The 10,713-nt window shown below is 34.2% G+C and overlaps 1 protein-coding gene and 1 long non-coding RNA gene across 8 annotated transcripts; both read left to right on the top strand.

Annotated features, from left to right (window-relative positions):
- The first annotated feature begins 135 nt into the window (after nt 1–135).
- On the top strand, nt 136–5,264 carry LOC140987451 (uncharacterized). Of its 7 annotated transcripts, none has more exons than XR_012177134.1 (8): nt 136–405; nt 1,294–1,403; nt 2,482–2,577; nt 2,996–3,082; nt 3,535–3,648; nt 4,223–4,322; nt 4,607–4,716; nt 4,980–5,261. XR_012177134.1 is itself a non-coding variant. In XM_073455961.1 (5 exons), exons 1-5 carry the CDS (start codon nt 2,430–2,432, stop codon nt 5,055–5,057), a joined length of 534 nt encoding a protein of 177 aa, XP_073312062.1. In that variant the 5' UTR covers nt 1,419–2,429; the 3' UTR covers nt 5,058–5,264. The 7 variants fall into 7 exon arrangements, 2 of the variants coding, with proteins under 2 accessions (XP_073312062.1, XP_073312061.1); XR_012177133.1 differs by having other exon boundaries at nt 3,512–3,648; XR_012177132.1 differs by having other exon boundaries at nt 2,482–3,082; nt 4,980–5,263.
- Nucleotides 5,265–6,993: 1,729 nt separating this feature from the next.
- LOC140988815 (uncharacterized) lies at nt 6,994–8,639 on the top strand. The gene is made up of 2 exons (XR_012177368.1): nt 6,994–7,294; nt 8,048–8,639. It is a non-coding gene; the product is annotated as an uncharacterized lncRNA (long non-coding RNA).
- The last annotated feature ends 2,074 nt before the right edge of the window (nt 8,640–10,713 follow it).

The following is a 10,713-nucleotide window of genomic DNA, read 5'->3' as shown; positions in this document are numbered from 1 at the left end:
CTGGTTCATGTTTGCCTGCGTTGTGAAATCCATTTGGCAGTGGTTTGGGGCAAATGGCTGTAAGAGAACACATGACACTGGAATACTTACCATATGACCATCGGCTGGCGTTGTATTTCTGCTTAAAAACCCGCCCACCTAACCAAGAAAAACACACGCTCACACAAGGTAAGTATGGAGAGCAAAATTAGCATGCAAGAAGAGAATCCAGAATTAGAAGAGAGGGGGGTCGAAGAAGAAGAAGATGATGACGATGATGATGGACCTCCACCTGGATTTCAGTGCATCGTTACCCCACAGCTATACCAAGCGAAAAAAGATGAAGTTGATGAAGAAGAGGACGAAGGCCACCGCCTGGATTTCACTCCACTGCTCCAAAACCCTCTCCAGCACTTCATTCTTCTGGTTGGATGAAATTATTTCGTTTTTTTCCCAGCTTTTTTATATCCCAGTTTATTTGGTTTATTGTCAATCGCAGAATTTAACTGCATAAGCTGTGGCTGCTTTTCGTATGTGCAAGAGAGTGCGTTTCTGGAAACTTCCCGTTTCGCATCAATCTTCACAATAATTTGGGTTTCTCGTGATACTTTCTCGATTAGAAATCAAGATATGAATCTTTTTGTTAACATTTTGGGCTGTGTTGGGTTGTCCGTCACTTCTCTCACTTCATCTTGAGTTCTAGGAACTTGCGAGAAATCACATAACGCATATGTGATTGATAGTTGCGTGGTTGCATAAATTTTGTGGTGCGTAAAAAGTGTATTACAGGGGGAGTGTAGGTTAGTTTTTGTTTGAGTGAGCCTTTAGCTGAGTTTTTCGAGTATATGGTCTTTTATGTTTTATTCATCAAATCAGTTGATCAAATGGTGCAAGTACTTTCTTCACTGTGAATTAAAAAAGGAACCTATCATGTTTAATAGCATATTAAAGGACTTTCGTTGCTTGTTAATCAGTGTGTCAATAGTGCTACAATTAGGTTCAACGGAGTTTTCATTAGTGATGAAGGCTCCAGAAGATTTCAAGCCGCACCTGTCTTTGTTTTAATTTCCGAATCAAGAAATCAGAAACCTTTTTATGGAATAGAGAATGATCAAACACTGTGTTGGATTTTCTTCATCAAAAGGAAAAAAATTAACATTCGGTGGCCCACATCTTGTGTCTTGTTGGCACAGCTGTATTTCACGGACCAGAGATGTCTTATTTTTCATTGATGTTTATAGCATATAAATCAAAGTTTTTCCCCCCAGCGTGTGTTTCCTTGCAATGGTTGAGTTGAATCATTGCTATTATCAGATGAGGACAGCAAACAACAAGATGCGGAAGATGACGATGATGGGCCACCACCAGGATGGGAGTTTTTTTCGATGGCAAATGCATTACCTAAACTACCATCAACTCATCAGGTCACTTTCCATCATTTTCCTTTTTTGTTAAAGGATTTTGAATGGTTAACCCTCTCTACTCTTGGTGTGTAAGTCCTGCAACTTCTCAACGTTGTTGTTTAGCTGTAGTTCTTTTCATCGATGGATTTAGGTTTTTATGCATTTGTGATCGATGTGACGAGAATCACTAATGTCGTGGGATACTTAAAACCTGTTTCATGAGCATAATCTCCACGCCTAAAACTGATTATACTTAATATATTCTGAAAGCTGAGATTTTATTAATTTGTGAATCTATAAAGGCCGTGGTAACTATGTGAAGTAACGTTGGTACCATGCTGCAAGCAATTTTGTTTTTTCCATTTTTTTATTTTTACTTTTTTTTTTCCGTGAATCTGTAGAATCTGATGACAAGCGTAATAAATCCATCTGTATTTTAGCAATCTATTTATTCCTCTCCCAAACAACCTTTTTTTCCATTTGTGTTCTGCTACTGTAAAATCCGGTACCAAATCTTAATTCTATAATTGGGCGTTTGCAAGTTTTTCAGGCTTTAGAGGTGAGTTCCAATAGCTCCTGTTTTCTCTTTCTTGTTTTCGGAACTCCAAAATTTTCCTTGATTTTATGTAAAATCTTAGAGTGTTTGTTCAAAACAATTAAATTTGTGAGACATTTTGAGAAGTTAGGTCATATACGAGTGATGACCAACTTTTCTATTATCTAACCCAAATCAGAACGTATTGGCTTGTGATTATTAATTAGGGTTAGAGAACATCTCGGTCGAATCAAATTCAATGAGGTTTGGAACTCACTTGCTCTTTCTCATTTGGTAGACCGGAGGATTGTGAATTCTAGAATCTTCTGTATCCAGAGTATTAAGAAGTCTTGAACAGGCTAAATAGAAGATATTTCCTGAGTTATTTAGTCCTCCAGAGTTGGGGGACTTTGAATTGACATTTATGGTGGAAAATTTAGAACTGCTAGTGGAGTCTAGATTTCGCACTTGCTGTCACTACCTACTTACTAACTTGTATTTTAGACAATGAAATGGAGAGCAAACAAAAAACTTCAAAAAATAATGATGAACTTCCTCGATCAGAATCACAGTTGACAACCTTGCCCTTTCTCGGTCAATCATTGCCACCAACACCTCAATTACAGCAGCTGCGCTTGCCACCATCAGCATCTCTTGCTGGTATGTCTTTTGAATTCCTTAACTTTGTGATAAGTACAAATAAATGAGTTAAAAGTACAGTGGACTTCAATTGACTCTTCTTCCTTCTTTGCACGTGGTTCCTTATTCCTGTATATTCTGTTGTTCTATCATAAATTCCTTTTTGTAAATTTGATATCTTAACTAGATACTTCACTATTAATTCCACAACAGATGAACTCTTGTTTTCTACTTAATCAGTTTTCTTTTTTATGGTTTTCTAGATATATACAGCCCTCACGCCTAAAGAAACATTGATCCATTTTATATTTTGATTATAATCTCATACTTGATGCTTGTAACTTTGAAACCACTTTCCCAGAGGTAGCTGTGATAAATGAAGGTGCTTGACATTTTCCTTCCTCTCAAACAGTCTATTGTTTTTGTTGTTCATATTTAGAAGCTGGGAGTGAAGAAGAAACAAAAGACGTGGACAAAAGGCCCACATCTGTGCCAGCGGCTTCTCCAAAGCAATATGTTCCTACTGGTATGTCTTCTGAATTCCTTAACTTTGCGATAAGTACAAATGAATGTGTTAAAAATGCAGTAGACTTCAATTGATTCTTCATCCTTCTTTGCATGTGTTTCCTTGATATCCTCCTGTTGTTCTGTCATGAATTCCGTTTTTACAAATTTGATACTGTTACAAGATACTTCACTATTAACTCCATGACATTATTGTTTTAATGAACTCTCGTTTTCTACGTAATCAGTTTTTTTTTATGGTTTTCTAGATATATACAGCCCTCATGCCTAAAGAGATCTTGATCCATTTAAAATTTTGATAATTATTTCATAATTGGTGCTTGTAACTTTCAAGCCATTTTCCCAGAGGATAGCTGTGTGATAAAATGAAGGTGCTTGACATTTGTTTCCTTCCTCTAAATAGTTTATTGTTTTTGTTATTCATATTTAGAATCTGTGACTCTGTGAGTACAGAAGACACAAAGAACATGGACAAAAGGCTCACATCTGTGCCAGCAGCTTCTCCAAAGCAATATGTTCCTTCTGCTTCGCATCCATCGACACCAAATGTGGGGTCATCTTCTTCAGGTATGTCCATGAATTCTCAATTGTTCATTTTTTAGCCATCATTTTTGCTCTACTGTGTCGATCTATTGTCTAAGGAGGGCTAGTTATCTTAAATAATAGTTCATCTAGTGTCCAATGAATGCCAGCTGTATGAAATATTGTACCTCTTGTATTTTGAGGTGGGGATGCTTGAACTAATCATCAGTTTCATATCGAACAATACTAGCACTCTCTCTTGCAAGGACAGACTAAATTTTTGTGGAAGTGGACTAGGTTTTGCAATGTGCTGAGTTTTTGTGTTGTTTAATTCAATCAGTTTGTGGTTTGCTTATACGCTTACACAACTAGATAAAAAGTAGAAGTTTTTCTTGGTTATACTTAGATGATTTGGAGTAAAGTGATAATCACCAACCATGCCTTCTGTAAATTTATGCGCATTGCATGTCCAAATCTATTCTAAGTAGTATTCTGAAATTTTCTTCCAGGATTTTTTTTGGCATTTGAAACATATAGAGCTGCAAGTGTAACTAGAGAAGCTTTGCGCTTTTTTCATTATTATTTATGCTTACAAGATGTGATACTTTATTGGATTCAGAAAAGGCAGTGTGGTACTTGCGAAAATTGCTGTTGTATCCGCGAGGAGCAAAATGGGTTTCAATGTCCAGGCTGCCTTGAAGTCAATTTTGTCCTAGAAGGTCTTCCTCACCTTTTATTAAATGATTTCTAATGAAATTTGTGGATTCCTTCGTTAACATTTGTCTCTGACAAAATTGAATTCCGAGTTCTATAGTAAAATTGACATCTTAACATTTGGTCCTCCATTCCATCAAAATAACAATTCAATTAGAAGTTCTTTCGTTTATCAATAGCTTCTCGATGCAGTGATACACTTTATCTGTTTTCATGTTTCTTGGAGTAATTTTTGTTGATGCTTTGGAATAGCTGCTGATTGCCACTCTAACTTAATGTGACCTCGCAGCCAATGAAGTTGGGCAAGTTAAGTGTGGAAATTGCACAGTACTGCTTATGTACCCGTTCGAGGCTCCAGCAGTTAAATGTACTTCTTGCAGCTTTGTCACCGAAATTGGTGTACGTTTCTCTTAACTTTTAGGCTACATATATTAGGATACTCCAATTCGTTACCTTTGAAGAATCTCCCCTAGGTTAGGAATTAGGGAGTGTAATTGCCTGAACTATTGAAATCAGTACTCTGCTTTTATAATTCCTTTAGAGAATCTTATCAGTCGAATTTTCAGAGCTATACTTCAAGTCCATCTATATTCTAAAAGCGAAATTGACATCCGTGTTGGAAAATATGTTCATCGCTGGTCTTTTCTTATCTTAACGTGTAGGCAAACAACAGGAGACCTCCTCTTTCAGTTCAAATGGCCCAGAGACGTCGACGTCCGAATCAAGGCCGAGCACGATAGGCTGCTAAAAAAAGATGAGTGTTCTAATTCTGTGCCGCTTCAATCTGTATTTCAAGATGTTGTTTTCCGTGGTTTTAGCCCCTTGATTCATATTGGGAGAGCATGATTTCTATTAGCTTAACTTAAAGAATATTGAAATTTGAATTAAATTTAAACTATGGTTCACTCATCTTATATAATTGGTTTCTATGCTATGGTTGGACGATAATGATATCCTTTGTTTACGAGAAGAAATTTCATGTAATATTTTTTGATCACAATGTATATATCAAATAAAATACTAATTAAAAATATTAATATTAACGCAATTTTACAGTCTAAATTGGCAACTGCGGTAATAAAATTTACTGAGAAAGCCTGACATCTTTCAAGAGAGAGGGGCCCAATCATTCGAGTCCATTCAAGTTTGCTTACCAACTCATTTCCTTTAATATATTTTTGATACTTTTGAGTTTTTTTGATCAAAAGTGGAACACCGGCAAAACTTGGAAGAGCGCAAGTGACGTCATTTTAACCAATAATTCTTTTGTTTTAATTACTTTAAGTTCTTAAGTTTAATAATATATAATATATATCTAACTATTTAATTATTAAGATCTAAACTTTGATGTCATGGTATAATTTTTGAAATACTAACAATAACCTTCTAAATATTTTTTCGAATAAAAACATCATAAAATATATTTTAATAAATCTGTAGTTCATTTATAACAACTATATTTCATCCACTTTTCAAAATAATCTAAACATTTTTTTTATCTTTATTTAGATTTTAAAATTTTTATATCATCGTTGATTCATAATATAAAAATTATTGAAAGTGACGCCATTCTTAGGCTCTTCCAAGTTCCCACTGATCGAGCAAGACTTCTCGGATTTTCTTCCTTTCATATTTATTTTATGTATATCCATTCCAATTGATAAGCCAAGTTGAAAAGTGCTATTAATGGGTAATATGAATATTAATTAAGTTAATATAGAGAATATTGGAAAAAAAAAGTATTAAACAATTGATAAGTATTAAAAATTTAAATTATCTTGTATAAATTATCAAAGAACGATGTAATTAAATAGTTAAAATAAGTAATTTGAAAGTACTCGCGCAATTTCATATTTAACAATATGAATTATTGCCACGATTTCAATTATCGACATGTTTGGACATAATACTTATGCTACTGTCAATTAGATGTTATCTGAAATTATTATTTTTAGTAATTATTAAAAAAATAGGAAGATTAAAGTTTTCATAATTGATTGACGTAAATCTTACACGGCCTTATTCCACAATTAGGGGTCTAAGAACGACATATGATGTTCCAAATTCTAGGGGGACCAATTATTTATTTCCACCTTCAAGAAAATTACAACTTTGAATAAATTATTGGAATTTCAATTCTTATTCGAACAGTGCCACGGCTCCCATTAGTTCAAATTGGAAACAATTAAAAATATATTGTGAGGTTGGACAAAAATTCTCAATTTTTGGCCAAGTCAAGACAAGCTATGCATGTGACTGAAAATAATATAAATTTATCATTATATTCATGAATTAAACATGCACTATGTTATATTTTTTCAGACAATGTAATCCGTAACTGCTAATTTCGATGTATATTGGGTAAACACTCGAAGTAACACAGTAGCCTATAAACCATGATAACCAGGTAAATCGCAGTAGGCACATCATCTGCGAAATTCTCGTACAATAAAGTGTTGGTGTTGGGAATTGAATTAATGATCATTGGTCAAATGTTTACTTGTTCCACCAACTCAAACACCCGAAGGGATGCACTATATTATATTGTTGGGACACGTGGTCCATTTTAGTCGATTAATATTTAAGAAGTCATATATATATATAAGATTAACAACTAAAAATAACAAAATATAAGATTTTTCCTAGAAGATTCCGAGTAAGTGCTATAAGAAGAAAGAATAGGCTTTGGACAGTCTTTGGGGAGGCCCTCGCTAGAGAAATGGTTGCTCCACAAGCACCTCCACGGGCTGGATTGACCCGTAAAATCAAGTGCCCCGCTCCGTTTCTTTCCAAGACTTATGATCTGTTGGAGACGGAAGAAGAAGGACATGGCCGCGGCCGAGATAGGATAGTTTCTTGGAATTCAGAGGGGGATGGATTTGTTGTGTGGTCTCCGGCTGAGTTTTCTGAAGTGGTGTTGCCTAGATATTTCAAGCACAACAATTTCTCCAGCTTTATTCGCCAACTCAATACATACGTAAGTCATCTCTCTCTTCAACTGTATAGCCATCATATATGTTCTTTGTAGTTAAAAGGTTTCAATCGTCGTAGTGTATTAATTATACTACGACACTTCATATTTCTAGCCTCCGGGAAGCATTAACAATATTCAATGGTATAGATCCACATAATCTTGGACTAGGAATCTGACATTATATATGTTTCTTGAGAGTCAAACTAGTAGCGCTACTGCCTTGGAATGTAATTAAGAAAATATAGAGAATACTCAGTATAATATGTGTCCTGGCGTGTAAAATATGAACATTCACAGCAAAATGTGATTAAAAACATTTATTTTGAATTTGTATCGATGTGATGGTGGATGTAGTGTCATATTAGTACTTTCAATTAAAAAAATTACTAAAATTGACAAAAATCGAAACATATAATACTAAGGCTGAAACTCGATAATATAGATTATCAAAATAAAAAGTATATATATACACACAAGATAAAAAAAAATGCAATATTCCTTATTCGTTTTGATTAACTGTATAATAAATGATCACCTATTAACAATTTTATGTTAAAATATTTAATGTGCTACATTGATCATTTGCATATTTTGGGTGAATATTTCATGCACTAAACATTAGGTTAACGTGCCCGGCTCGAGCGATCTTTCAACCAGCTCAAAGAGCACAGGAAAAACATCTATTTCAAGTATTGCAAAAGATTTGGACAGCTCACGGACAATTAACCCTAATAAAGATTTGCAAATAATGTGTAGGGTTTCAAGAAAACAACCTCGAAACGGTGGGAATTTCAGCATGAAAAATTCCAGAGAGGTTACAGGCATCTGCTGGTGGAGATTGGACGCAAGAAGTGCGAGACGAGTGCCTTCCCACCATTTCTGAAACCTAATAATTGTTCAGACAACAGGAAATACAAAACTACAAATAGTGCTCCAACAATGGTGGTGCTCATGGAGGAGAACAAGGCCCTAAGAATGGAGAAACACCAACTTCAGTTACAAATCGCACATTTCAAGAATCTGGAAACGAAGCTGCTCCAATGTCTTCCCCGTTACACGGCATGCAACTAAATATTACTAAATAAACCTTTTAATTTCATGTATCAAAGTTGTTTGATAAAATTATTTCGACAAAGTTGTGATCATTGCTCGTAAATTCGATATGTACAATTGCATGCCGTCTGTCTCGTATTTTTGTGTTCTTCATATATACATATATAGATAGATCAATATATAGGAGTTCTATTTCCCAATATACTATTTAACAAGGCATGGCTCCAAACGCAGAACAATAGATTTTGCTTTTCTTTCGTCTCTTTGGTTTACTTTCAACGAATTTGTCTTCAAATTCACCCGCCATCAAGTGTTGTTGGTCCCACGTGCGGTAATTTGAGATAATAAAACCCGAAAATAAAGAATAAACTGGACACCGAGATTTACGTGGAAAACCCCTAAAAATTATTAGGGTAAAAACCACGGAAAAGAATTTCCACTATAATATTTTGTGGTGTAAAACTCACTCACTGTGTTTGCAAAGAGAACACACACTCTCTTAATACAGGAGAACAAATACCTGACAAATATTATAGAATGTTATAAGATGAGAGAAAACTCGAAGAAGGGATGATATCACAATGAAAGAATGGAGCTCTATTTATAGAGCCTCCTGACCGTGTGAACACGCGTTAAAAACGCGTTATCTGAATTTCCACGACATTTCCTTTCAACAGATGCGCCGCCCACGTTTTTAATATTTTCTTTGACAAATCTTGTCCCCACCTATTAACTTTTCTGCCGACAAGTGTTACGAAATTTCTTTGTTCTCCTAGGGGCTTTTCACAGCTAACTATATATATGCATGATCATTTTCACGCAGTAGTAAAATCAGAAGTTTTGAATACAATTAAAAATAAGGAGAAAAAATCATATATATTACATTTTTTTCAATATATTAATTTTTTTTTTTGCAATTTTGGTGGTCAAATTTCAGCCTTAATTCGCTATATTTGCTTATCTTGAAATTTTAGTCCTTTTTTGACGTGTTGCTTATGTGACATAAACATGACATTGACGTCTGTCATTCCACATCAGAATATGAAACTATTAAATTAATTTTTTAAAAATATTGTTTTATTCATGCTTTAGTATATTGCATAATATAAAAAATTGAATAAATTCTTAATTTCATTTCCCTTTAACAAAACATGTGGCTAGACAAAGTACTTTGAATTCATCATGCTTCTTCAGTACTTAACCCTATCGTAGATTATTTCTATTCACAATTTATACACACTGTCGGACGAAAGTGGAAGTATACTGTATCTTCAAAAGGTGTCGTATGCTTAATTCCAAAAAGAGGGTTGATGCATGTGCAATGTATATAGTCTTCGTTTTTTAATTTTATTATTATTAAAACAAATTATCTTTCAACGAGTCCACTTTGAAGTTTGAACCAATTAATTAATAGTTATTAATTGTTGGACTTGGGAACGCCAAGAAAAAACAAAACCGGCCAGGCTGCCGTTTGTTTGGCTTTTCAACGTTTTGAATTTAGTAGCACGAATACCAAAGGATTAGACCAATGCATTCGATCGGTCCAATTTTGTACACACAAATTAAATAAACATTTCTGATGGTGATATACATGCTAAGTAAAAACACCCAGCTTTAAACACCTCACACTTTTAGACTAAGAAGCAACTATGCAAGTCTTTTTTTGCTGTCATTTGTGTTCAGTTGGTTGAGCACAACTGTTCTCTGTAAATGTCTCCAGCGGGAAATATTTTCCTTCCAGTGAAGATCAATCAATATGCATGATCGCTTCTTCTCATTGCTTAACAATTTCAAACATACGACATCCAAATCATTACTATTTCAAGTTGATCTTATTTTCCAAATATAAAGAATTAATGTATATGCTGAAACATGGGTTTGTCTTGATGTCAAACAAGATTGGATGTTGATGGTATCAGGTGGAAGAGTACTAGGCCAGCCAGGCCCAGCCTAGAAGCAAACGGCTTATCCCAAATACTAAGGTCGTGCTTAGATAGACTGATGGATTTGAGATGTTGGATTTCAAATTTTTTTAGTTTTTGGATGAACACAATTCTGGTAGATTTCAGATTCATTATACAATTTTTTTCAAATATATCTGAGAAGAGTGTCATTTGAAATTTATTTATAAGTCTTTTAAATTTATCTACTTAAGTTGATTTATATAACTACCAAGCTTAATATTATCGTGTTTGTAATTTCAAACAATTTAAAAGATTTTGAATTTCTTTGATGTAACTAGTTCCTCTCAAGACCTCAGTTCAAAATTTTCTAACAGCAAAATACAATGAATGAATTTCAAAATATATCTTATACTCTTATTACAAAGGGGCAATTATATTTTTTTGGTTATGTAACTTTATATATAT

Source organism: Primulina huaijiensis, chromosome 11, assembly GCF_012295235.1.
Source record: "Primulina huaijiensis isolate GDHJ02 chromosome 11, ASM1229523v2, whole genome shotgun sequence".
Taxonomy (NCBI): domain Eukaryota; kingdom Viridiplantae; phylum Streptophyta; class Magnoliopsida; order Lamiales; family Gesneriaceae; genus Primulina; species Primulina huaijiensis.
Note: the sequence above shows the minus strand (reverse complement) of the source record. Positions and strands in the feature narration are given on the sequence as shown.